This window comes from Pectinophora gossypiella, chromosome 24, assembly GCF_024362695.1.
Source record: "Pectinophora gossypiella chromosome 24, ilPecGoss1.1, whole genome shotgun sequence".
Classification (NCBI taxonomy): Eukaryota; Metazoa; Arthropoda; class Insecta; order Lepidoptera; family Gelechiidae; genus Pectinophora; species Pectinophora gossypiella.
The window spans coordinates 10,019,822-10,047,335 of NC_065427.1; the positions used below are offsets into that span (position 1 = coordinate 10,019,822).

The following is a 27,514-nucleotide window of genomic DNA, read 5'->3' on the forward strand; positions in this document are numbered from 1 at the left end:
TACCCATCCATAGAGAAGGCCCGTGCCCCAGCAGTGGGGACGTTAATGGGCTGATGATGAAGTAAATGAATGAATAATCCGGGCGAATCAAAAAGGTATCTCGCTGGTATGCAAGCCGTTTGACGTGTGCTGTCAACTTCAGTCAGTGCTGCGATGCGGCCCCTGAGCTAGTCGTTGGGTTTAATATTACTTACATGGTATAAGGCCTCCTTGGTCTTTGGTGGTGAGCGACGATCCTCGAGTCATACCGGTGCCAGGGACTTGCAGCATATCCGGCGCCGGAGTCACCTGGATACGAAGATACACATTTGATGAATAATATGTTAGTTTCCAAGGAGGAGCTCGATGGCGCAGCGGTTAACGCACTCGGTGTGCGATTGTTGAAGTTAAGCAACTTTCGCAAAGGCCGGTCATAGGATGGGGACCACAAAAAAAAAGTTTTCATCTCGAGCTCCTCCGGGCTTCGGAAGGCACGTTAAGCCGTTGGTCCCGGCTGCATTAGCAGTCGTTAATAACCACCAATCCGCACTGGGCCCGTGTGATGGTTTAAGGCCCGATCTACCTATCCATCCATAGGGAAGGCCCGTGCCCCAGAAGTGGGGACGTTAATGGGCTGATGATGATGAGGCTAGTTTCCAACTAGTCAAATCAGTTATTTTGAGGGTGAGCGGTAGGCTCACGATCCGGAGATCCCAGGTTCGAATCCCGGTGGAGATCCCTACTTTGGTTAGGACGTCACAGGTTGATCACCTGATTGTCCGAAAGTAAGATTAAGTATATGGATTTTTTATTAAGCACACTGTGACCTCATAGAAAAACAAAATGTCGGACTTATTATTACGTAATTCTTGATAAATAATAAGTTGAATAGAAAAAAGAAAATTTGTTTAGTTTGTTTTAGATCTGTCTTTGTTTAGTAATCAGATTTTCATAATTTATCTTGAACCTGGTATCATGTAATGTCACCATAGAATAAGGAATAATACTACGTATAGAACGGCAACTGTCCGCTCCCCACCAACAGCTGGGCTAGGTTTACCTCACCCCCCCCTCGAACATACTTCTTGAATCGTATAGGCGTCAGGCGTCACACACACAGATGCGCGTGTACGATAACGTCAATGTGTGGTGTCTGTGTAAAACGAGGTTGTTTGTATGAAGTGTCCTCCGTGGTATAGTGGTTGAGCATTGGGCTCACGATCCGGAGGTCCCGGGTTCGAATCCCGGTGGGGACATATCACAAAAATCACTTCGTGATCCCTAGTTTGGTTAGGACATTACAGGCTGATCACCTGATTGTCCTTAAGTAAGATTATCCGTGCTTCGGAAGCCACGTTAAGCCGTTGGTCCCAGTTACTACTTACTGATGTAAGTGAGTAATCGTTACATGAGCCATGTCAAGGGCCTTTGGCGGCTCAATAGTAACCCTGACACCAGGGTTGATGGGGTTGGTAATTCACCTCACAACCCACACGAGAGAAGAAGTATGAAGTGTCCGAGGTGTCTCACCTCGAACCGTGAGGGTCTTCGCTTCTTGGCCTCGTTCTCCTGCCTGCGTCTCTCGGCGTCTCGCAACCACTGCGCCGCCACTTGCAGTCTTCTCGACCGACCCACCTTCCAACGTAAAAAGAAAAAAAAAGAAATGTAAGGCGCAAAAGCTATGCAAATAGAACTTGATTACCTACCCTTCAGGCATATAAAACCAGAGTACACGAAAGATCATTATTAAATAACTTGTAATGTATACCCTCATTGGTTTTTAAAAGATGTGTTGCTGTTGCAGTTTGTTGTCATTTCTTCTCCTCAGCCATAACACCTTGCGAAATGACGTAAATTCAAAAATGTTATATTGACCTTCAACAAGTTTATCCATAATAATTACGTTGAATAAATGATTCTGATTTCTGATCAATTTGAAAAAGAAAAGTAGTCAGTGCCCTTACTGTTAAAGAGTTTTTAAAACAGGGCCATTCCCGAGAACGGCACATGACTGAATGTAACATAACATAATCAAGACTTAACTGTGTTCCTGGCAACATAAGTTTGATATTAATTTAGAATATTTTCGTATGGCATTGGCCCCGATTCCTGCAGACACCGCCTAGTTTTATTTTAAGTTATATCCGTCATTTTCATATCCGTCGAAAAGGAAAGGAACGGATGATTCACAGCTCTTAATTTTAGGAAGAATGAGTAAATGAATGAATAACCCGGGCGAATCAAAAGGTACGTCGCTGGTATGCAATCCGTTTGACGTGCTGTCTACTTAACTGTGTCGGGTTATTGACGGATGTAAAATTTTTAGACGGTTGGTGTAGATTTGTGCTTAAAATTGACGTGTGTTCCATAAATTTTATGCTTGTCGATTACCCGTCCCTTTCCTTTTCGGCGGATAAGAAAATGACAGATATAACTTAAAATAAAATTAGATTGTATTTACAGGAATTAGCACCAATATCAAGTTAAATTAAGTGGCTTACGTAATAATTGTATAAAATAAATAACAGTATTATACTAGTATATCCCATCAAGGAGCTCGGTGGCGCAGCGGTAAACGCGCTCGGTCTGCGATTGTTGAAGTTAAGCAACTTTCGCAAAGGCCGGTCATAGGATGGGTGACCACAAAAAGTTTTCATCTCGAGCTCCTCCGTGCTTCGTAAGGCACGTTAAGCCGTTGGTCCCGGCTGCATTAGCAGTCGTTAATAACCACCAATCCGCACTGGGCCCGCGTGGTGGTTTAAGGCCCGATCTCCCTATCCCAGATATCCCATCGAAACATAAATGTAAAATGAGAGACAACTTCAATATTATGAACTATGCTTTGGTTGTTGACTTCAACGACAAAAGAAGTGAGATCTAAATGGGTGCCAATTTCAATTTATTTATAACAACATAAAATATAATTTCTTCTTATCAAAGACAACAGATCTTTGTATGTATCTTGTGTCTGTTTTATTATGTACAAGAAGATAAAAGTACATAGTCCATACCTGTTTCTCTATCACTCTAACTAACTCCCATCGATGTATGGAGCCAAGCAGAACCATGGAAGTCGGACTGTCCACTAGTGGGAAGCTCTTTATTGTCTGTGGAAGGGGAGAAAAAGTATACAATAATACTACAGCCTCCGTGGTCTAGTGGTTAGAGCGTTAGGCTCACGATCTGGAGGTCCGGGTTTGATTCCCGATGGGGACATTGTCGAAATCGCTTTGTGAGACTGTCCTTTGTTTGGTAAGGACTTTTCAGGCTTGAATTACCCGATTGTCCGAAAAAGTAAGATGATTCCGTGCTTGGGAGGGCACGTTAAGCCGTTGGTCTTGGTCCCGGCTATTAGCCGTAAAACACCTCCACCAACCAGTGGAGCAGCGTGGTGGAGTATGCTCTACACCCCCTCCGGTTGATTGAGGGGAGGCCTTTGCCCAGCAGTGGGACGTATTTAGGTTGTTTATGTATGTAATACTACGTATAGAAGAGACACTTCGCCCTGCACCGATCCGAGTTTGGAGCTTGGTTTACCCTGGGACCACTTTAGTCCATTTAAGCCATAAACCGATAAGAATAGCTTCCGTGGTCAAGTTCTTGAGCGTTGTGCTTACGACCCGGAGGTCCCAGGTTCGAATCCCGGTGGGGACAAATAACAAAAATCACTTTGTGATCCCTAGTTTGGTTACGACATTACAAGCTGATCGCCTGATTGTCCAAAAGTATGATGATCCGTGCTTCGGAAGGCACGTTAAGCCGTTGGTCCCGGTTACTACTTATTGATGTATGTAGTCGTTACATGAGTCATAACAGGGGCATATGGCGGCTGAATAATAACCCTGACACCAGAGTTGATGGGGTTGGTAATCCACCTCACAACGCACACGATAGAAGTTAAGGATTAAATTACCTTGTTCTCCTTAAGCAGGTCCTTGAGCTGCTGGAAGGTCATCCGGTTCCAGATGTACTTCACGTCACGCACCATGAAATCTTCCACGCATATATCATACATACCTACACAGAAAACATTAGAAAATACACTTAACACATCAAAAAAGTAATCACAATAAAATTTAATTAAAAATTTAAAAAACTTCCGACCAAAAAATTTACTCAATTATTATGACAAAAGGTTAAAAATGCTAAACCCTATAAAAAGCAAAAAATAACTTGTTCCACATATGCTTGCAAGCAAACTGAGCGTGTAACATTCCTATCACACCTAACAAACGACCTGATGACCTTGAAGACCTGAACCGATTTCCACCATACATAGCTAAGAACACTCTCGACTGATATACCTTTCAAACAAAAAAAAAACGCATTAAAATCGGATCATCCGTTTGGGAGCTACGATGCCACAGACAGACACATACACATTTACACAGACACGTCAAACTTATAACACCCCGTCGTTTTTGCGTCGGGGGTTAAAAATATAAAACAACTTCAAAATCTATCTTATAAAAAGACCATTTTTCATCTCCCTAGCGTTATCCCTTTTTCACAGGGTCTTTCCTAACCCGCAGACTTGACAGGTCCGGTTATTTACAGAAGCGACTGCCTGTCTGACCTTCCAACCCGAAGGGAAAACCAACCCAATTCATGTTAGGTCACATACCTCCGAAATGCATTTCTCGGGAATATGGGTTTCCTCACGATGTTTTCCTTCACCGTTGAGCACGTGATAATAATTTATGATCTAAACATGAATTCGAAAACAAGTTCGACAATGATTGTGTCATTTAATAATGAATATTATGAGGTTTTTAATTTTAAAGTTAAGTTTAAAATTTGAATTCGGAAGATCAACTTTAAGAATGAAAAAGCTGACTGGACTAAATGCCATGATTTTTTAATGTAAGTGTTCCGATCTTTTTGAAGAGAAGTAAAAAGCTTTCTAAATATTAAAGCTGATGTTCCAAATTTAAATTTAATTATACTTGTGTTTTGTGTTGAATATAAATTCGTAAGAGTTCCGATTTTTTTGATGATGAGTAAATAAGCTTTTTAAATATTAAAGTTGATGTTCCAAATTCAAATTTAATTAAACTCGTGTTTTGTTGAACATAAATTCGTAAGTGCTCCGATCTTTTTGATGATGAGTAAATAAGCTTTTTAAATATTAAAGTTCATGTTCCAAATTTAAATTGAATTAAACTCGTGTTTTGTTGAATATAAATTCGTAAGTGTTCGGATCCTTTTGATGAGAAGTAAAAATAAATGTAATTTTACAGACAGTGCGTAATTTGGTGTTTAATTTTTAAAAGTTATTTTCCAAATTCAAATACTTTAAATATACTTTATTGCACCAAGAGTGTTATATTGAACAAATGTATATTATAGATATAAGTATTAGCTACTTTCAATAACGGAATTCCATAGTATCTGCTTACCCCGGTGGGGAATAGGCGTAAGTTTATGTATGTATATATCTATGAACATTAAAAAGAAGTTCTCAGCTAAACAAATTTTAAATTACTACTTACACAATACATTAAAATTTGCTATTTTATTGGGACTGCGCGTAAGCATATTACAAAACTAATACGTGACAATTAAACAAACATAATTAGTGCAATGTTTACATTACTAATGGTAATGTATTATACTTTAATTCAACTTTCCAAAGCAGTTGTATATTTGAGTATGTTATTAACAAGACGAGGTGGCCGAGAGGTTAAGGCGTTGGACTGCTAATCCAATGTGCTCTGCACGCGTGGGTTCGAATCCCATCCTCGTCGACACATATTTTGGCATTTATATTTCCAATTTGGTGGTATGTATGCACTCTTTACTGATTTAGCCAAAGCCGCGAAATTTTGCCAATCGTATAGTGTTTTTTGAAGTGTTAGGATCGTCATAGTCTCTGCTTATCCCGGTGGGAAATAGGTTTGGGTTGATGTATGTATTTATTTTTATTTAAATTCAAATGTTTTATTACCTCATATACCTCAAACACACGGCACGCCGCGGCCTCGCGCGGGTGTTGGGGGGGGGGGGAGGAGCTGGGTGCCGCGGGAGGCAAGCCGTTGGTCCCGGCTATTAGCCGTAAAAACACCTCCACCAACCCGCAAGGGAATAGCGTGGTGGAGTATGCTCCATAATATGCGCGTGTACGATAACGTCAATGAGTGGTGTCTGTGTAAAACGAGTGGTTTTATATGAAGTGTCCGGGGTGTAACCATGTATAGGTTTATTTTATTTAGGTATTTAAACTCGACCAAAACGACAGCTGTCCAAAATGGCTGGCTTTTTAAGTTTTTAACCAATAAATGTGTATGTGTGTGTGTGTGTGTGTGTGTGTAATGCATGTGTTTTTAATTATAATAAATGTTTCCTTTCCACTGGTTGCCTGGAAGAAATTCCTGCTTAGCAATAAGGCCGCCAGATTGTACTGTATCTGTCATCCATTTGTGTTTTGTTTTGTATGTTGTGTGCAATAAAGTATATTTGCTTTGATTTCATTTAACCGACATCACAAAATAAGGATAATAAATGTTTTCTTTCAAATGATGACTCACGGCTAGCAGAGCTTAGCAGGTCGGGCAGGTAAGGCAGCTTTTTGATGAGAATGATGCTGTCGAAGCAAGATGGCTGGAGGAGTGCTGCGACAGCATTCGCTGCTAGAACCGCCGCCATTATTGGTAGAAGATGGGTTACCTGCACGAAAAAAGAAATTGGAAAATTCCATGAACAATAAAAATAGACTGAAAATGCCATGTATAATTAAAAACTCAGAATCATGGTCTGAATCATCCCCCTCAGTATTCGTTACGATGTCACTAACACCTTGTCTATAGGGTAACTTTAGGGTACTGGGTGTAACTTTGAGGAATGATTCTGAGTTGATGATTCTGATTGTTGCTACACAAAAGTATAGAATTGAAAATAAAATCACGAATTTTGTGATGGAAAATTCCACTTGATACCTATTAACTAGAATCGTGAGCTGAATCATTCCTCTCAGTATTCGTTACGATGTCCCTAACTGAGGGTTTAAAATGGCCACATCGAAGCAATTCATCTAAGAAAGCAATATTGAAATTTGACATTGGCGCATATAAAAGTAAGTGCGCAATGCAAAGAACTGTCAAATAGTAATAATAATAATAATAATAATAATAATAACCCCCCCACGGGACCACCTTGCCGTGGTGGGGGGGCTTACGGGAAGGAGGCACTCCGACTGGTTGCTAACACCTAAACCACACCCGTTTCTACGGCTGAACTTTAATACGTAGCACAACACCTAGCTATACCCTTTCTAAACCAACGGTCCCAAAACCCAACAATGATGGAGTCTACAGAAAGAAAAAGGTATAATTTACGGTCGCTGCCCGGGGGTCGCCGGGGCGCATCTGGAGCCGGCGCTGGATGCTACAGTACGCGGGACGCCGGTGATGTGGAGCTGAGCAGGCGGGCTCACGTCACACAAGATATTACAGCCGATCATCGTGAGCTGAACAGGCGGGCCACTGATGTAGATGCTACAGCCGACTCGGGGGGACATTCGTCAAATGTCACACCCCACCCTACACGTCCCACATCGCCAACAACATCTTGCAGTTCTTTGTTCGAGACGCCTTCTTCGTCTCCACGCTCATATGAGGGACTGGTACACCCAACATCGCGATCTACCACCTTATCGCCAATGTCCGTGGATGTTGTGCAGGAGGCAATCGCCGTCAACCTTGCACCCACCATTGGTACAGCTCGTGCGCGTCGAAAATGGACCGATGATATGAACAAATTCATATGGCGCACATATCTCATAGTCACAAAATTAAATACTCGAAAAAGAGGATATCTAGATTTACTACATCATCAATTTACTGAAAAGTTCCCAGCGATGAACGCATCTAAACAGAGAATAGGAGATCAATGTAGAGCCATAATCCGAAATAAACTACTCACACAAGATACTTTAGATCACATTCATAATGAAGTAACTCAATATTTACAAACCGAAATAGACCAATCACTACTACAAGAAACACAATTACCCGAACAATTTAACACCACCCAGCCAATGCAACCCATAAATACTACAGTAGGTATGACTAGAATGCGATGGTCAGACGAAGTCAATGAAAACATAATGAAATGCTATTTTAAAGTTACTGAATGTGAGAAAAACATGATAGCATACAGGAAAAAAATGCATGAACAATTTTTAGAATGTTACCCACATTTGTCATATATTTCGGAGCAACGTTTAGCAGATCAAAGAAGAGTAATAGTTACTAATAATATGATTCCAGCAGACAGAATACAAGAAATCAGACAAGAAATAGAAAGCGAAATTCAGACAGATGAAGTTGTAAATATCACAGACACTAACCTAAATAGAAATAGCTTAGAAAGAACCGAAACCAATGATAATTTTTCACAAGATAACATGGAAAGTATAGAAGGTAGCTTAAATATTCCTAACACCCAGTCACATGATGAACAGGTTGAAGAAAATACAGATGAAACACAAAGAAATAGAGTGAATATAGAAAGCAGCCACATTGAAGAAATATTTAACCAGACTCTAGAACTCTACAAAAGTACTGAACCGACTAAAAGACCATATATCCCCAAACAAAAAACATCCAGAAAACTTGCCACGATAGTTGATTATATAAATACAAATATTCTTCCTAAACACTTAACTTTAGATCTAGATTTCTTATACCTACAAACCCTTATCTACGTAGCTGCATATACTATAGCAGTTTGCAATGGCACCAAATTAGGTACCCAAACATTTAGCCAACGACGCAGGAAACCAGCATGGCAGAGAAGACTGGAAAACAAAATAGAGCGACTTAGAGCAGATATTGGACGACTAAATCATTTTATCAAAGGCAACAGTAGCCCGCGCCTAGTCTCAGCAGTGGAGGAAATAAAACGCAGATATCAAATTCATGCTCAATATGAAGACCAAAATACCCAATTAGAACATTTTCTTGACACCCTGAAACAAAAATTAAACGTTAAGGCTAGCAGACTGCGGAGATATCTAAACTGTACAAATAGAAAAATGCATAATTCAAAATTTGTAAACAATGAAAAGAATTTCTATAGACATCTGACAAATAAACAAGAAGCGCCAACAACATCCACTGAAACACCTACACCCGAAGCTTTACGTGAGTATTGGGCCAATATATGGGAGAACCCTGCTCAGCATGACCCAAACGCAGAATGGGACACCACTCAATGTGACACACCTGAGATGAGTTTTGATTATATATCCGTAGATACATTCCAACACGTAATTCAACGTATGCATAACTGGAAATCCCCGGGAACTGATAATATCCATAATTATTGGTACAAAAAACTCACATGCACACATCCCTACATACATAATCATATCAACCATTTCATTCAATCGCCAGACCAAATGCCAGAATATATCACACATGGAAAAACCTTCATGATATCCAAAGATACAGATAAAACAAACCCAGCCAAATATCGCCCTATAACTTGCCTACAGACTATTTACAAAATAATAACAGCATGCATTAGTGAAACTATATACAGTTACCTAGATGAACACAATATCCTAGCAGAGCAGCAAAAAGGATGCAGAAAAAATAGCCAAGGATGCAAAGAACAACTTACAATAGATACAGTAGCAATGAAACAAGCCTATACAAAGAAAAGAAGTATTTACAGTATGTACATAGACTATCGGAAAGCTTTTGATTCAGTACCACACAGCTGGCTTTTAAAAATACTTGTTCTATACAAAATTCACCCAATCATTATCAATTTTCTTCAAATGTCCATGAAGAACTGGCAAACTACGCTAACTATCAATCAAAACAATACTTCATTAACTACTGAACCGATAAAAATTCAAAGAGGCATATTTCAAGGAGATGCTTTAAGTCCTCTCTGGTTCTGCTTAGCTTTAAATCCATTATCCGAACTATTAAATTCATCAAATGCCGGATTTCATTTAAAATACAGCAATACGCGGCACATTTTATCTCATCTAATGTATATGGATGATATAAAACTATACGTTTCCAGTAAGCAAGAGTTGTTCAAACTTGCAGACATCACTCAAGACTTTTCTAAAAATATTCACATGCAGTTTGGGATAGATAAATGTAAAATAAATTCCATAGTAAGAGGTAAGCCACAAAACATCACATACACTTTAGATACGGAGGAACAGATAGATCCAATGGATGAGAACAACGCGTATAAATATCTAGGCTTCCAACAATCTCGACAAATACACCACAGACAAACTAAAACTGACTTAACTAAAAAATTTAAACACAGATTAAACCTAATATTAAAAACTCACCTCAACTCGCGTAATATTGTCAAAGCAATTAACACATATGCCATCCCGGTCCTAACCTATTCATTTGGTGTAATAAATTGGTCACGAACAGATTTAATAAAACTACAACGAATCATCAATACTACCCTCACCAAATACAGAAAACATCACCCAAAATCATGTGTGCAACGATTAACTTTACGACGCCAAGAAGGAGGAAGGGGATTGATAGACATACAGAACCTTCATAGCAGACAGATACAAACACTCCGAAGATTTTTCCATACCAAAGCAGAAACGTCACTATTACATAAATACGTAACCGACATTGACGATAAATTGACCCCTCTCAACTTGCACCACAAAACCAGTCAACCTAATGAGCAACTTACGACCACACAACAGAAGTTAACAAACTGGGCGCAAAAGTCTCTCCACGGTAGACATCAAGCCGATTTGAGCCAAATACATGTCGACAAACATGCGTCGAACGCGTGGCTTAAACGGGGTGAGCTCTTCCCAGAGACCGAAGCCTTTATGCTTGCTATCCAAGACCAAGTGATTGCAACGCGTAACTACAGGAAGCACATTACAAAAGATTTAGGCCATCAGAGTGACTTGTGTAGGCAATGTAACAGCGCATCCGAGACCATCCAGCATATAACCGGAGCATGTAAGTCCCTAGTACAGTCTGACTACAAACACCGCCACGATCAGGTCGCTTCCATCATACACCAACACATTGCACATGCCTGTAAATTCGTAACATCCAAGCAGCCATATTACAAATACAAACCAGAAGTTGTTCTAGAAAATAATATACATAAACTTTACTGGGACAGAACTATTCTAACAGATAGGACAGTACATTACAATAGGCCCGATATCACCTTCCACGATAAACACAACAACACAGTATACATAATCGACATAGCCATACCAAACACACACAACATCCAATCTACAATAGCTGACAAACTCACAAAATACCGGGACTTAGCAATAGAAATAAAAATACAGTGGCGAGTAAATACAGTACACATTGTCCCAATTGTTATATCCTCAACAGGTGTCATCCCCAAAAGCCTAAATAGCAGCCTAAAAACCCTTGATATACCATCCTATATAATTACCACCATACAAAAAGCTACAATATTAAATACCTGTCGCATAACCCGAAAGTTCCTTACTTCGCCCACCATCTCATCGAATCACCTCGACCCCACTACACTTGGTTAAGGCCCGTGTAGTGGGTATAAACTACCCCTTAAAAAGGGAGAATAGAAAATAAAAAATATAATAATAATAAAAAAGTTTATTTAGGTAAAATCTACGACACACATATACATTTACAGCATTAAAATATACACACATTAATATTTAAGTAGTTGGAAAACATAAAGGTATATGGGTGCCGCAGTTCACCAAAAAAGGCCAGGGTTCAGTGAAAAATTTACCCAGAGGGCAACACTGATTTTCAACCCACGCCGAAATAGCAATATTGCTTTCTTAGATGAATTGCTTCGATGTGGCCATTTTAAACCCCCTGTAGATAGGGTATTAGTGACACCGCATCAAAATCCGCATTAAAATCCGTTGCGTAGTTTTAAAGATTTAAGCGTACATAGGGATATGGGGACAGATAAAGCGACTTTGTTTTATACTATGTAGTGAAGCTGTTGGTGTACCATTTTTATAAATAAGTTATAAATAAGTTCAAAATGCAAGTTACCTGTCCAGTCATCTCGATGACGATGACTATTGTGGAGACAGTGTGTGTCACTGCGCCGGTGAATGCGGCCGCGCCAACCGTCGCGTACCCCCCTGGAACATACCGAATTAGGTGAGATTGTTTACTTCAATATTTTATGAGTATGAGTATTTATTCGCATAACAATTAGAGCAGAATAAACGCTCTTCTCGGCTAGCTCGGCGGCGCAGCGGTAAACACGCTCGGTCTGCGATTGTTGAAGTTAAGCAACTTTCGCGAAGGCCGGTCATAGGATGGGTGACCAAAAAAAAAAAAGTTTTCATCTCGAGTTCCTCCGCGCTTCGGAAGGCACGTTAAGCCGTTGGTCCCGGCTGCATTAGTTAGAGCCTTCAGCGCTCCCCATTTGTCCGGCCAAGTAGTTAATGCCATCTGCGGCAAATCTACAATAAGTCACGTCAAAAAAAAAAAAAAAAAAAAAAAAAAAAGGCTGCATTAGCAGTCGTTAATAACCACCAATCCGCACTGGGCCCGCGTGGTGGTTTAAGGCCCGATCTCCCTATCCATCCGTAGGGAAGGCCCGTGCCCCAGCAGTGGGGACGTTGATGGGCTGATGATGACGATGATGAGCCTGGAAGTCCTTCATTGTAGGCAATAGCACAATTCTTCGTTAATAATTCTTCGTTGTGGCTACACAATTATTCGTAATTATTCTCTGCAGGTGGGGATACCTGGTTGATGGTTGCGATGATTGCGAGTGTGGAGTATCACCACAAACTATGGCTCACCTTGTGCTGTCCTAAGTGCCCTAACACCTGCACTATTAAAGACCTTTACGAAGCCACTGACAATGCCGTAAGCGTGGCCAATTATTGGTCAGCAAAAATGTTGTATCGATCGCCATCGACTCGCAAAGAAGAAGATCATTCGTACCTGGCAGAATCTTCTGTATGACCCCTCCATAAGCGACTCCGAGCGGGCAGAAGTAGTGCATGACCTCGCCGGTGAAGCGACCCAGAGACGCGCCCATCTTGAAGGCCGGCACGAAGATACCCGCTGGGACTGGCAGCGTGCACGAGACCATTGCCAGGAAGTACTGGAACCAGAGAAGACTCCACTTAATGTTTGTAAGGTGCATACTTTTTCTGCCACAATAGACTAGTTTCCAACAAGTCAAATCAGTTACTTTTTACTAAACGTCAACACACAAAATTACTATGGAATTTGTATGAAAAGCACATTGTGACGTCATAGAAAAACGTGATGAAATTATTACGTTATTCTTGATTAAAATTCATGAATAAGTTCAATAGAAAAAAGAAAATGTGTTTCACAGTGTTTCGTTAGTTTTAGATCTGTTTTTATTAGTAATCGGAATTTCATAATTATCTTGAACCTAGTACAGTCATGAGCAATATAATGTACCCACTTTAGGACTCTGTCGCACTAACATATTTGACATTTAGTGAGACTTACAGTTCAATTTGTCAAAAAAGTTAATGTGACATGGTACCAAAGTGTATACATATTAATGCTTGTGACCGTACACGACCCAATTGGCATTAACTACTTAAGTAAAAGTCATCACTAAAACGCCATCAAACCGACAACAATCCCTCAGTCGGTGACTTCTCCTGCAGAGTGTGTGGTAGAGTTTGCCGCTCTAGGATTAGCTTGCACAGCCATGAAAGAAAGTGCATTTCTCCGGCAATGACGTCATATAAAAAAAACGATCAAAAGTGTGTGTATCTATGTATCAAAAGTGGCTGCAAATAGTCTTCTGATTATTTGTGGCTCTGTCCACCCCTTCGGGGAACATGGGCGTGAGTTTATGTATGTATGTATGTAATGACGTCATAAATCGTCTGAAACAGGCGTATAAGGCCAATGATGATGAAAAGTCATCACTAATTTAAGAGCCACGCTCTTGTCGGTGTAGCATTCTCCATGCTACTGTTTTAGGGTTAAAAATTCTTCGAATACCTTTAGAAGATAAAGATATTCGAAGAATTCGAACTATTTATAGTTAATTAGGAGCTAATTTACAAATTATTTTGATTCAAAATGTGCCGACGAGGATGGGATTCGAACCCACGCGTGCAGAGCACATTGGATTAGCAGTCCAACGCCTTAACCTCTCGGCCACCTCGTCTTGGTAACATATAGCGAAATAAAACATTACTTACTATTGCATTAATGTTCATGTTTACACAAATGGTTTAGCGGTTGCCACTTCCCGTACAAATTATGCAAAACACCTCGTTTTACCCAGACACTACACATTGGCGTTATCGTACACGCGCATCTGTGTGTGTGACGCCTGACGCCCGTACGGTTCAAGACTAACAGATCATCTTACGTTCGGGCCTGTGATCAGCCTGCAATGTCCTAACCGAACTAATATTAGACTTCTATTGCATAGGGTTGTCAGACACACGGTTGACATTGGTGCTTCTTCTATCGTGTGAGTTGTGAGGTGGATTACCAACCTCATCAACCCTGGTGTCAAGGTTATTATTGAGCCGCCAAAGGCCGACTTAACGTGCCTTCCGAAGCACGGATCATCTTACTTTCGGATAATCAGGCGATCAGCCTGTAATGTCCTAACCAAACTAGGGATCACTACCACCGGGATTCGAACCCGGGACCTCCGGATCGTGAGTGCAACGCTCAACCACTGCACCGCAGAAGCGGTTAGGGCGGTGCGAGGGATCGTATCGGGCGCCGTTTTTGAGGGGGGGCATCAGTCAAGACGCGACCACTCAGGCAGCGCTGGATTTACAGGGGAGTAACTGGATTGGGCACACCTGCCCTGTGAATTAGACCTCTAAGCGGCCACATAAAACTTATACATTTAATGGGAACAGCCTCCGTGGACGATCTGGAGGTCCGGGTTTGATTCCCGAATGTCCCCAGACATTGTCGAAATCACTTTGTGAGACTGTCTTTTGTTTGGTAAGGACTTTTCAGGCTTGAATCACCTGATTGTCCGAAAAAGTAAGATGATTCCGTGCTTCGGAGGGCACGTTAAGCCGTTGGTCCCGGCTATTAGCCGTAAAAACATCTCCACCAACCCGCATTGGAGCAGCGTGGTGGAGTATGCTTCATATCCCCTCCGGTTGATTGAGGGGAGGCCTGTGCCCAGCAGTGGGACGTATATAGGCTGTTTATGTTATGTTATGTTATGGGTGGCCGTAACCGACATTTGTAAAAGATTTAATTAGGTATATTTCGGTGGGCATAAACTAATCGAAAAAAGCATTATGTTGAGGGGCGCCGCTGTGAGGTGTCGTACCCCCTAAATATTTCGCTAGGGCCGCCACTGGACCACGGAGGCCCTTTTGCGATAGCTGACTAGCTGGTTATTCTTAGGAATGAAAGATACCAGCTGCTTCAATTAATTATGATGGGCAAAATTGTAGGGAAAAGACGTCGAGGGAGGAGGAAGAAGTCATGGCTGCGGAGCATCCGCGAATGGACCGGCGTTACAACCGTAGAACAGCTGTTTCGTCTTGCATCTGACAGAGAAGAGTTCTCAAAGCTGACGGCCAACGTCCAGTAATGGACAGGCACTGGAAGAAGAAGAAGACTAGCTGGTACTCCATACATACATAAGATCGCGCCTATTTCTCATTGGGGTAGGCAGAGACCATGGAATTTCTACTTACTGTGATCCTGCCACACCACCTTCGCTTCTTCCACTCAGACTTCACGCATGCTCGCCGGTTTAGAGTACTCTTGACCTGGTCCTTTAAAACATCCAGGATCTGATCGAGGTTGTACTCACTATGGAGAAGAAGTATATGACGAGGCAGCCGAAATGGTCCACCTCCGGGGTCCGCCAGTGGTCCACCACAGCCGCTTGCTCAGCCGTCAGCTGGTCCCCCCATGTGAAGTTGGCGAACAGGGATAGAACCTGCGAAGGAAGTTAACAGGCTATTTAACAACTGAGTCAAATGAGATACTTTTTCCAAAATGTAAAAATTTTCGTTTTGACATTTTGGATTTAGGGGGGGGAGTTAAAAATAATTGTAATAGTTCAGAATAATAAGATTTACAGCCTCCGCGATCTAGTGGTTAGATCGTTAGGCTCACGACCTGGAGGTCCGGGTTCGATTCCCGATGGGGACATTGTCGAAATCACTATAAGAGACTTTGCAGGATTGAATTGACTATTAGCTGTAAAAACACCTCTACCAACCCGCAATCCAGCAGCGTTGTGGAGTATGCTCCATACCCCCTTCAGTTGATTGAACTATTTATTTTCTATTAACATTCATCGCTGTCATCACATACTGGTAAGATCATCATCATCAGCCCATTAACGTCCCCACTGCTGGGGCACGGGCCTTCCCTACGGATGGATAGGGAGATCGGGCCTTAAACCATCACGCGGGCCCAGTGCGGATTGGTGGTTATTAACGACTGCTAATGCAGCCGGGACCAACGGCTTAACGTGCCTTCCGAAGCACGGAGGAGCTCGAGATGAAAACCTTTTTTTTGTGGTCACCCATCCTATGACCGGCCTTTGCGAAAGTTGCTTAAGTTCAACAATCGTAGACCGTTTACCGCTGCGCCACTGAGCTACTCCATACAGGTAAGATGCTAGGGAAGAAAGAGAAGGTAAACGACCATCTTACCTGTTCCTGGTTACCCAAATCAGCGGCCATGTACTTTCCGATGCCCGGAGGGAAGAAGATGGACATCACGGCAAGCGTCATGAAGCCTGGGTAGATGAATCGACTGCCGAGAGGTAAGACATCTTAGTTACATCACTGAAAAAACATCTGAGAATAAAGTTGTTGCTGGCAACACAAGTATAAATGTTTATACGATGAAAAATTCCACTTGATATTAACTCAGAATCAAGAGCCGAAACATCCCCCTCAGTATTCTTTACGATGTCAATTACATCATGTACAAGTACGCACAGGTAGCTTAGTACAGGCAAGGGTTAGTGACAACGAACATAACGAAAACATTGGGGGATGATTCAGACCATGACACTGAGTAAATATCACGTGGAAATTTAATTACTTAAATTATTTTCAGTTCTATACTTTTGCAACGGAAAATTCCACTTGATATCAACTCAGAATCATGGTCTGAATCATCCCTCAAAATTTTCGTTGCTTTGTCACTAACAACCTGTATGTATACTTAATTAACAGATTTTTTTTAAATATAATAGAGTACAGAACTCACATCTTCTACGAGTACTTAGCGGTGAAGGAAAACATCGTGAGGAAACCCACATCCCCGAAAAATGCAGTTTCGGAGGTATGTGACCTAATCTGTATTGGGCTGGTTTTCACTTCGCGGGTTAGAAGGTCAGGCCCTGTCAAGTCTTGAGGTTAGGTAAGCGGACCCTGTAAAAACGATAGGATTCGGTAGGACTTACTTCTTCTGCAGGAAGTTCGACAGCACCTTGGTGTTCCTCATGAAGAGCACGTACTGACGATGCAGGTATACCCACAGCGCTGCTAGAAGACCTGCCACTATGCTGTTGGGAAGTGTGAGTATTGAAATATTAAAACACATCATCACCATCATCAGCCGTAAGAAGCCCACATAATGGCCCCGATTCCTGCAAACACTGCCTAATTTTGTTTTAAGTTATATCCGTCATATTCATATCCGTCGAAAAGGAAAGGGACGGATGATTCACAGCTCTTAATTTTAGGAAGAATTAGTAAAGGAATGAATAACCCGGGTAATGGTATGCAATCCGTTTGACGTGCTGTCTACTTAACTGTGTCGGGTTATTGACTGATGTAAAATTTTTAGACGTTTGGTTTAGATTTGTGCTTAAAATTGACGTGCGTTCCATAAATTTTATGCTTGTCGATTACCCGTCCCTTTCCTTTTCGGCGGATAAGAAAATGACAGATATAACTTAAAATAAAATTAGATGGTATTTACAGGAATTAGCACCAATAACGGGTTCTTATCGCGTTTAAATCAGGGATATGTCCAGTCCAATCTCATCAGTCATCCCGTGATCATGGCACTTGCAAAAGTGTCGAAATATCGGGAGTCTCGATCTCTGATTTAAACGCGGTAAGAACCCGTTATTATGTGTTTTAATTATGATAATAAATGCGTAAACCTAAAACAATATATTGAAATATGATTTCATGCAAAAACAATAATCTACACACACTTCACACACCCTCACACTCTTCACACACTTTTTGTATTTTTGCCACTATGCTGCTGTGGAAAGTGTGGGTACTGAAATGTTGTTGAGTACAGAAACTTTTTGACCCCACGCAAATTACACACTTCACACACTTTTTGTATTTATGACACTATAGCGTTGTGGGAAGTGTGTGTATAGAAACGTTGAGTACAGAAACTTTTTAGCCCCACGCACTTCACACACACAAAATGTTGAATTCACGTATTTTCTATAATGGTGGTTTGCTTTGTTAAACTTATTTTTTTACTATTCTGTCTATTTCAGTATTTCGAACACAATTCCTGGAACATTACCGATTGAGAAATTGGTCGGTGTACTGGGGAACGGAAGGCGATTGGGGCAACCAACCTTCTACACACCTTATCTATGGAGTAATGGCGATTACTCCACCGACAAGAGCGCAGCTCTTAAAAAAAGAGAGAAATATTCATTCATTCATTCACTTGAGTCTTACCCCAGCAAGACAAAGACGGCGAACTCCTGAGGGTCGAAGGGGAAGTCCTGCGGTAGGTTGGTGGGGAACAGCGGCTTGACCGTGGGCGTGGCTCCTGACCATACTGACAGCAGGCGGAACATCTGAGAAACAGAAACTCATCATCATCAATTTAAGAGCCTCCGTGGTCCAGTGGTTTGAGCGTTAAGCTCACTATCCCAAAATGACTTTGTGATCCCTAGTTTATTTAGGACATTACAGGGTGATCACCTGATTGTCCGAACGTGCTTCGGAAGGCACGTTATATAAGCCGTTGGTCCCGGTTACTACTTACTGATGTAAGTTAGTAGTCGTTGCATGGCCTATGGCGGCTCAATAATAACCCTGACATCAGGGTTGATGGGGTTGCTAATCCACTTCACAACCCACACGATAGAAGAAGACCCGAAAGTAAGGTGATTCGTGCGTCCGAAGGCACGTAAGGCCGTTGGTACGTGGTCGTCATGAGCCATTTGGCGGCTCAATAATAACCCTGACACCAGGGTTGATGTGGTTGGGCAAGGCTTTTTGTGAAGCAGTTCAAATAAATCATGCAACTCACAATTGCACCACAGCAAGCTGCGAAGAATCCTCGCCAGTAGTTCCTTACGGCAAAATATGTTGTTGTTACTTCTATAGAGAACAGGACACCTGCGGACAATAATCATATACATAGTTGGTAGAACGCTTACCACTAACTTTGAGGTCGCAAGTTCGAATCTAGCACAGGCCTAAACCAACAATCGTCGAATTTGTTTTTGAATTCATGTTTGGATCATAAATGATTATCACGTGCTCAGCGGTGAAGGAAAACCTCGTAAACCAACATCCCCGAGAAATGCATTTTCGGAGGTAAATGACCTAACCTGTATTGGGCTGGTTTCCCCTTCGCGGGTTGGAAGGTCAGACAGGCAGACGCTTCTGTAACAAAAACCGGACCTGTCAAATCTTCAGGTCAGGTATACGGACACTGTGAGAAACGGGATAATTCTAGAGAGGTGATGATAAGCTTACGACTACAGCACAATTGGGGTAGTCAGAGGCACATACATCGCAAGATGAACTAAGTACTCACACTTCAGCAAGCTTTCTGTTAGACCAACGTGATCGGTGGAGAGTCCTTTAATAATAGGTAGATACGATTAAATTAGGATCTATGAGTATGGTAATGTTATGGGCGATAGGCTGATCCCTTATCACCATAAGGTTCATCATATCCATCTTAGGACTTCGTATCAACAGTGGCTGCAAGTTGTCTTTGATTACTTGTGGCTCTGCCCACCCCATTTGGGATTACGGGCGTGAGTTTATGTATGTATGTATGTATCTATGAGTCATTTATCCAAAGTTGAGCAGCGTGGTGGAGTACGCTCCAGATGCCCTCTGGTTTATTGAGGGGAGGCCTGTGTCCAGTAGTGGGACAGGGTGTTGTATACGTCCCACTACTGGAATGGAAAATCATGAATTTTGCGACGGAAAATTCCACTTGATATCAACTCAGAATCGTAGTCTGAATCAACCCTCAAAGTTTTCGTTACGATGTCACTAACACCCTGTATAAACTGTTTATGTTATGTTATTAAATGCGTTGTATTGTGTAGTAATGGCGTCTACCTCCAACGGGCGCGGCGAAACAGGAGGCGACGCCGACTGCGCAGGCGGCTGCCAACATCTCCGTGGTCCTGCTCTCGTTGCTGTAGATGCCTTGGAAGGTTGTCACCAGTTTGGATAAAAGACTCGCCACCATCGACGCTATATGCACTGACGGGCCCTGCGAAGAGGCAGATTAATAAATAAATCCCTCCAAAAACATTGTCTTCTCTTCTTATCGTGTGGGTTGTGAGGTGGAATACCAGCTTCATTAACCCTAATGTCAGGGTTATTACTGAGCTGCCATAGGCCCCTATCTCATGTAACGACTACGTACTTACATCAGTAAGTAATAACCGGGACCAACGGCTTAACGTGCCTTCCGAAGCACGGATCATCTTACTTTCGGACAATCAGGTGATCAGTCTGTAATGTCCTAACCAAACTAGGGATCACAAAGTGATTTTTGTGATATGTCCCCACCGGGAATCGAACCTGAGACCTCCGGATCGTGAGCATGACGCTCAACCACTGGACCAGTAGTAGTTCGCCCTTACCTCTTTACCCAAAGGTAGCCCAGACCCAAGAGTGGCAGTGAGCCCAATAATCTTGGAGATCAGCGCACGAAATGTGAGGTACTCCTTGAGGTGCACTCCTCTGAGGATCGTCTTCATCTCAGGTATACCCGAGCCTGGAAAGAAGAAGATTAAGGTCAAGTAAAAATGTATCCAAAAAAAAAAAACAAGTATTGAAACAAATAAAACCAAACCTGTGACGTCAGGATCATGAGCCCAACGCAGCTGCACCACATTGGCATAAGCAGCTGAACACGTTCTTTACTCAGAGTCTCATGCATGCATCTAATGAATTAATCCAAGTACTGACCAATACTCTGCGCCGCGACGATGTGGACGAACCCAGCAGCGAAGAGGATGAGGCAGATGGGCAGAGACACCCACGCCACGTACTGGCTGAATGTCGACGTTGCCAAGTCCTTGTACATCCACATACGAGCTGTGGAATAAAACACAGTTTTATAAATATGGTGGGTATGTCCCCACCGGGATTCGAGCCCGAGACCCCCGGATCGTGAGGCCAACTCTCAACCTCAGAGCACACCCTGGACACTTCGTACAAAGCACCTCCTTTTTCACAGACACCACACATTGACGTTATCGTACACGCGCATCTGTGTGTGTGACGTCTGACGCCATACGATTCGTGTCTAAAATATGTTCGAGGCAGTAATTCCACTCCGACCAACTAAACGGATCAACTAGAAACTGTACAAATATTTTTCTTCCCTACGGCTCAACTATTTAGTTGGTCGGTTAGGAAACAAAATGATCAACTAGTTTTCTTCCGATTTCAAGACAATAGTGTAATGAAATTAAATAAAACACACGTTTGTGAATTGTACTTCGAAAAGAACTTAATTATTAAGGAAAAGATTAGTTGTTCAGTTCGGAATTCTATAGAAATGTAAAGTGGTTTAATATGATTTACTTTTGAGTAGTTGGATCGGTGGGAAGAATTGCACATACTGAGTTCCGATCGGAACAACTAGTTGATCCGTTTAGTTGGTCGGAGTGAAATAAGCGGTTCGAGGGGGGGTGAGGTAAACCTAGCTCAGACGCTGGTGGGGAGCGGAGAGTTGCAGTTCTATAATGTAGTATTATTCCTTATTCTATGCTCAGAGGCCGTTAAAGCTTAACCTTCTATCTTGTGAGTTGTGAGGTAGATTACCCCACCAAACCTGTTGTCAGGGTCACTATTGAGCCGTCTAAGGCCCCTGACATATATGGCTCTTGTAACGATTACTAACTGACATCAGTAAGTAGTAACCGGGACCACTTAACTTGCCTGCCAAAGCACGGATCATCCTACTTTCGGACAATCGGGTGTTCAGCCTGCAAGGTCTTAACCAAACTAAGGCTCACAAAGTAATTTTTGTGACATGTTCCCACCGGATTTCGAACCTGGATGTAATTTACCAAAAAAAATCATGAAAACTTAATTAAACATTTCTGACAATAAAAAAAACATCCTATATTTTACGTTACGGCGTCACTAACACCCTGTATTTTTGTGAATAGTCTGCCATAAGTTGGCATCTTTAATGTATGAGTTGTTTGTTACAACATACATACATACATAAACTCACGCCCGTAATCCCTAATGGGGTGGGCAGAGCCACAAGTAATCAAAGACAACTTGCAGCCACCGTTGATACGAAGTCCAAAGATGGATATGATGAACCTTATGGTGATAAGGGATCAGCCTATCGCCCATAACATTAGTCCATCATGTTAGAGGACACAATCCCTCTGTCGGTTTTTACGACATGCCCGGGAAGAGAAGCAGCTGAACGTGTTCTATGTTTTTTATATGCCGATGTTTTTTGTTGTTGTTTGTTACAACAAGACAAACTATTAGACATTAAAAGGCATATAACATGAAATGAGCTAATTTATGACACTATTAAATTATATTGATAGGTTCTAAAGTTTATTACCTGTTTTATCCTTTACAAGCGGCGAGAAATATAAATAAATTATGAGAATAGTCATCACAGACAGAGTAGTTACGATTTTTACGGTACGATTTTTTAAATATCTTTTTTGCACACACACGCATACGCTCATAAAATCATAAATATAGAATAGAAAAAGCGGCCAAGTGCGAGTCGGAATCGCCGATGAAGGGTTCCGTAGCAGCAAGTAACATAATATAAAAGTTCTTGTAGTTCGTTGTAACTTTGATCGATGTTTTAATGTAAATTGCGGTTTACGATTTATGACGTATTAAAAACTACATAATAAATCTCTAAAAACTAAATATGTTTTTTAGATTTATAATTCTCATATTTTAGAAGTTACAGACACACACACACACACATTTTTCCACTTTGGAAGAATAGCCGTGCAAACTATTCAGTTTACCTCAAAATTTTTGAAAACCTATCCATAGATACACCACACGTATGGGTTTGATGAAAAAAAAAATTGAGTTTCAGTTCTAAATATGGCAACCCCCAAAGCTTATTGCTTTTTTTTCTATTTTCGTGTGAAAATACTAATGCGGTTCCCTGAACCACACTCACTGGTTCACTTCTATTTACCAAGTTTCAAAAGTATAGCTCTTATAGTTTCGGAAAAAAGAGGCTGTGACATACGGACCGACAGACGGACAAACATGAAGAATCCATAAGGGTTCTGTTTTTGCCATTTGGCTACGGAACCCTAAAAAGCGGGAGAGCGAGTTAGTCAACAGTCAATATAATAGTGAAAACATTAACTTTTTTTTATTTATTAGTGCTTACACGAGTCGCCATGACAGTTTCACGCGTTTTGTTGGGGTAATGTTAAATAGTTTATAAAAATATAAAATAAAGTATGTAAGAGTTAGTATTTTACTTTTATCAATATTTTAAAATTTCATGTTTACACTATAACTCTATTTTATTTTGTACAATTGGATTTTGTATTTTAATGGGTTTTGTTTTGCCTTTAATAAAGAATTATTATTATTTGATGTCGTTTCTATACCTCGGGCCTACGGAGTCCCGGACTTTTGGAAGGCGTGCGTGGGGCCGAAGCCAACACGTAGAGGCCCCTTAAGACAGTTTAATCTAAATGTGGTGTGACACCAACCGGCGATTATCCCTGTATGCACTATAGGAGTGCACCCAAAGACAATCCCCGGTTCGCGTAGGACTATTGCAGATTATGGGAACAAAGGGAACTGGGCTATTGGGTTGGGGGTTAGTGGACCGGGATACTGGAGCTATGGGGGACTATGGTGCCTGCTCGACCAAATACTTGGTAAACATGGATACAATGAGCAGGCGGTGACTCGCCACTCACTGGATGGGCCACCTATCTAGTCAACGCGACTGGACGGTAAGGCAGCATCATGGTTGTGAGCAGCTAAGGGTGTCGAGAGGTGTACACCGCTTACTGCGAGGCGGTTATTATTATTTACTGGCTCAAAACCGACCAACCTATATGTAGAAGTAGGATAAGGAGAGCCGACCCTGTATAAGCGGGACAAGGCTTAGAAAGAGAGAGAAAGAGTGAGACAGTTCGTATTTTACTGAAATATTAATATTTGAGCCTGCTATGAACAAGTTGTCCAAAATTAGCCAACTACCCTATTGTAGACTAACCATTGTTGCAGACAGCAATGGCGCGGTCCATTGCGAAGTTGATGATCGCCATTATGATGCCCAGGAGCGCCAGGAACACCCAGTCTTCGCCGAGACGGGCGAATGTGTGCCGCCATAATGAACCTGCAATCAAATCCGGTTAAAATAATGTATTTATTTATAATGGGGTGAACAACCAGTAATGTCCAAATCAAACTAGGGATCACCGATTTCCGTGATTCCGTGTTATTTCCCCTCCGGGATTCGAACCCGGGGACTCCGGATAGTGAGCGAAACGCTCAACCACTGGACCACTCCTGAGATCCCTCCTTAGCTAAAAACGTAAGTATGATCGGCTATTTATAAAAAGAAAAACACTTTTGTATGCAATATCTTACGAAAGTAACGATAAACTTGCAGCCTATCACATTAAATACAGGCTGTTAGTGACATCGTAACGAAAACTTTGAGGGACGATTCAGACGATGATTCTGAGGTGATATCAAGTTGAAATTTCCGTCGCAAAAAACAATAAAAATAAAAAGCATTTATTTCAGGCGATGCCCATAAAAAGTAAAGTAAAACAAAAAAGTATAACAAAAAAAAGTGAAGTAAAGTAAGTAAAGTGTAGTAAGTAGTAGTGTAAAGTATATACCTACTTAACAGAAAATTATAAGCACAAAAAAAACATGAATTTTCCGACAGGAAATTCCACTTGATATCAACTCAGAATCATGGTCTGAACCATCCCGCTCAGTATTCGTTACGTTGTCACTAACACTCTGTATACATTGTCGGTAAAGTGGCTATGGAATTTGAGAAGCAGTAGAGCTATCGTAGTCTGTTTGCAGGAGTAGTAGTAAAAGAGAATGGGGTTGAACCGGCGACTGCGGTCAACTTCTGTCTTCTTTTCCGTGGCTAGAGTATTCTAGTAAGTCTCTACTGACCTAAAACCTTAAAGAATTTCCCCGTCGGTCGCTTCCCGCTGGCTTCTAACTCCTTCTGTCGTAATTTGTCGTCTTTTCTTCTCCTCTTCCGTAACCTTCTGAGTCTTCTCGCTTCTTCTCTGGCGGCTTCACTGAGGTCGCGCTGGTAGCGACCATACATCTGGAATACAAGAAGAAGGACATAAAAGAAATTATAATCACAATCATTTTTGCCATTGAGTATGGTACTTAAAAAAAGGGGAAAAAAGAAGGAAAAAAGGAAGACACAAAAAAAGGAAAGGAAGGCAGGGAGGGTAAAGGAAGGATATATGTACTACCTACATTTATTCATCAAACTCAAAAATATCTTAATTCATAAGGTAAACTATGTTACACTTCTTGAATCGTCAATTTTTACGTAAATTTATTTGTATCACGGTTATTTCCGTTAGGGTAGACAGAAACCACGGAATTCCCCGGCCATAGAATAAGGAATAATACTACGCATAGAACTCTCCGCTCCCCACCAGTGGCTGAGCTAGGTTTACCTCACCCCCTTTTACTTTAGTCTTCAATCGTATGAGTGACGCCATACGATGAAGACTAAACTATGTTCGAGGGGGGGGGGGGGGGTGAGGTAAACCTATCTCAGTCGCTGGTAGGGAGCGGAGAGTTGCCGTTCTATACGAAGTATTATTCGTTATTCTATGACAATGAAACAACATTTATCGAAATAAAAAATGACTTGATTTTCATTTGAAAAATCTAGAAAGAATGCGTTTGTAACCGACTGAAAAATTAACAAGAAAGTGGATTTAGCAATGATGCCTTAAATCTACACAACCTTCACACCAGGGTCTGTTTGCTGTAACTATCAGCCGATAATCTCAGTAGCTTGTTGGCTTTAGATAAAAATTAAGAAGATGCCTATGCAATTATTTATAGAGATAATAAAGCCAGTACATAGCCGTGTTTAGACTGTTTAGTTTCAGCTGTTTGAACGAGCCTTAAGATTCTATCCCTATTAGTTTTGCTATAAATAAGGTTTTAATATTCTGACGCACTCAAATCCCGCAAGTATGTATACTACGAGAGCAGCCGGGTCTGCATGACAACCGCGTCGCGCGCGGCGCGAATTATATTGAGCGTTTCGACCAATAAACGATACTAATGTTATCTACGTAGATAGATGAGAAACGGCTATTGGTCGAAGGCCTCGATATATTTCGCGCCGCGCGCGGCGCGGTTACCGTGCAGAGCCTACAGGCCGTGACGATAGCGTAGGCATCGAGATTTGCATGGTATAAGAAAACCAGGTATGCTCAATCCTAAACAATAACAAGCCGCCATTGCTAGCCCACTGATGACGTAAGTGTTACCACTGTGTTACCATTAAATTTGTATCTCCAACATTCCAAGGACGTAAATTTTATTAAGTACTGAAAATTAAGTGATTTACTGACTAATGTATTTAATTCCTATTCTCTCTCTCTCTTTATTTTAAGAGCTGCGTTCTTGTCGGTGGAGTAATCGCCATTCCTCTCTTCTTCCCGCCAAAACCTTCACCTCCTGATACGACACGACCTGCACCTTTTCTTTAATTGTTTCATAAATGTTCTCCTAGGTCTACCCCTTCCTCTCTTCCCTTCAATTTTTCATTCTATGATGTTTTTTTATAAATGAAAAAATGAATTCCTTTTACTTGTCACATATATAAAAGTCATTAAGACTGTAAGTAAATCTTTTACTAACAGTTCAAAATGTAAAGTAAATTAAAAACATTGGTCGTGGGTAATTTATTTTTACAGAATAGCAACGCAGGGTGGGATGACGTCAGCTGGGCTAACCTTGAAATGTTAGCTGTCAGTTTTGAGCATACCAGCGGGCTTAGCACCGTAAGCACGCGACTCTTTCTCGCCTCGACATACGTCACCCGTCACTCTCTCACAGTACTGCACAGAAAGAGACAGACGATCTCTGTCGCGGCGAGAAAGAGTCGCGTGCTTACGGTGCTAAGCCCGCTGGTCTTTGGTCTTCTTATACCATGGATGGTGTGTACTAGAATCAGCATTACTGCCAACCTAAGGGCACCAACCTCATCAACCCTGGTGTCAGGGTTACTATTGAGCCGCCAAAGACCCCTGACATGGCTCAAGTAACGACTGCTTACTTACATCAGTAAGTAGTTAC

At 41.5% G+C, this 27,514-nt stretch overlaps 2 protein-coding genes and 2 non-coding genes across 9 annotated transcripts in view; 1 reads left to right on the forward strand and 3 right to left on the reverse strand.

Annotated features, from left to right (window-relative positions):
* Positions 1-27,514, reverse strand: part of LOC126377721 (chloride channel protein 2) — an 89,717-nt gene that overhangs the window by 10,249 nt on the left and 51,954 nt on the right. For all 6 annotated transcript variants that reach the window (XM_050025511.1, XM_050025506.1, XM_050025505.1 and 3 more), the window contains 17 exons: positions 25,346-25,505; positions 24,420-24,542; positions 21,137-21,265; positions 20,809-20,942; positions 20,276-20,432; positions 19,224-19,312; positions 18,644-18,765; positions 17,389-17,490; positions 16,628-16,730; positions 15,775-15,903; positions 12,921-13,083; positions 12,012-12,103; positions 6,507-6,645; positions 3,893-3,996; positions 2,991-3,086; positions 1,510-1,614; positions 195-288 (listed from right to left, as the gene is read on the reverse strand). In XM_050025511.1, the coding sequence (XP_049881468.1) occupies positions 195-288; positions 1,510-1,614; positions 2,991-3,086; positions 3,893-3,996; positions 6,507-6,645; positions 12,012-12,103; positions 12,921-13,083; positions 15,775-15,903; positions 16,628-16,730; positions 17,389-17,490; positions 18,644-18,765; positions 19,224-19,312; positions 20,276-20,432; positions 20,809-20,942; positions 21,137-21,265; positions 24,420-24,542; positions 25,346-25,505 (2,041 nt within the window). The remainder of the gene's footprint in view (positions 1-194; positions 289-1,509; positions 1,615-2,990; positions 3,087-3,892; positions 3,997-6,506; positions 6,646-12,011; positions 12,104-12,920; positions 13,084-15,774; positions 15,904-16,627; positions 16,731-17,388; positions 17,491-18,643; positions 18,766-19,223; positions 19,313-20,275; positions 20,433-20,808; positions 20,943-21,136; positions 21,266-24,419; positions 24,543-25,345; positions 25,506-27,514) is intronic.
* On the forward strand, positions 5,645-5,726 carry Trnas-gcu (transfer RNA serine (anticodon GCU)). The gene has a single exon. It is a non-coding gene; the product is annotated as a tRNA-Ser (tRNA).
* On the reverse strand, positions 14,058-14,139 carry Trnas-gcu (transfer RNA serine (anticodon GCU)). Its single transcript has one exon. It is a non-coding gene; the product is annotated as a tRNA-Ser (tRNA).
* LOC126377738 (facilitated trehalose transporter Tret1-like) overlaps positions 24,845-27,514 on the reverse strand; it is a 214,370-nt gene continuing 211,700 nt past the window's right edge. The window contains exon 4 of the transcript XR_007567976.1: positions 24,845-24,862. The gene's annotated coding sequence lies outside the window, so the exon portion shown is untranslated. The remainder of the gene's footprint in view (positions 24,863-27,514) is intronic.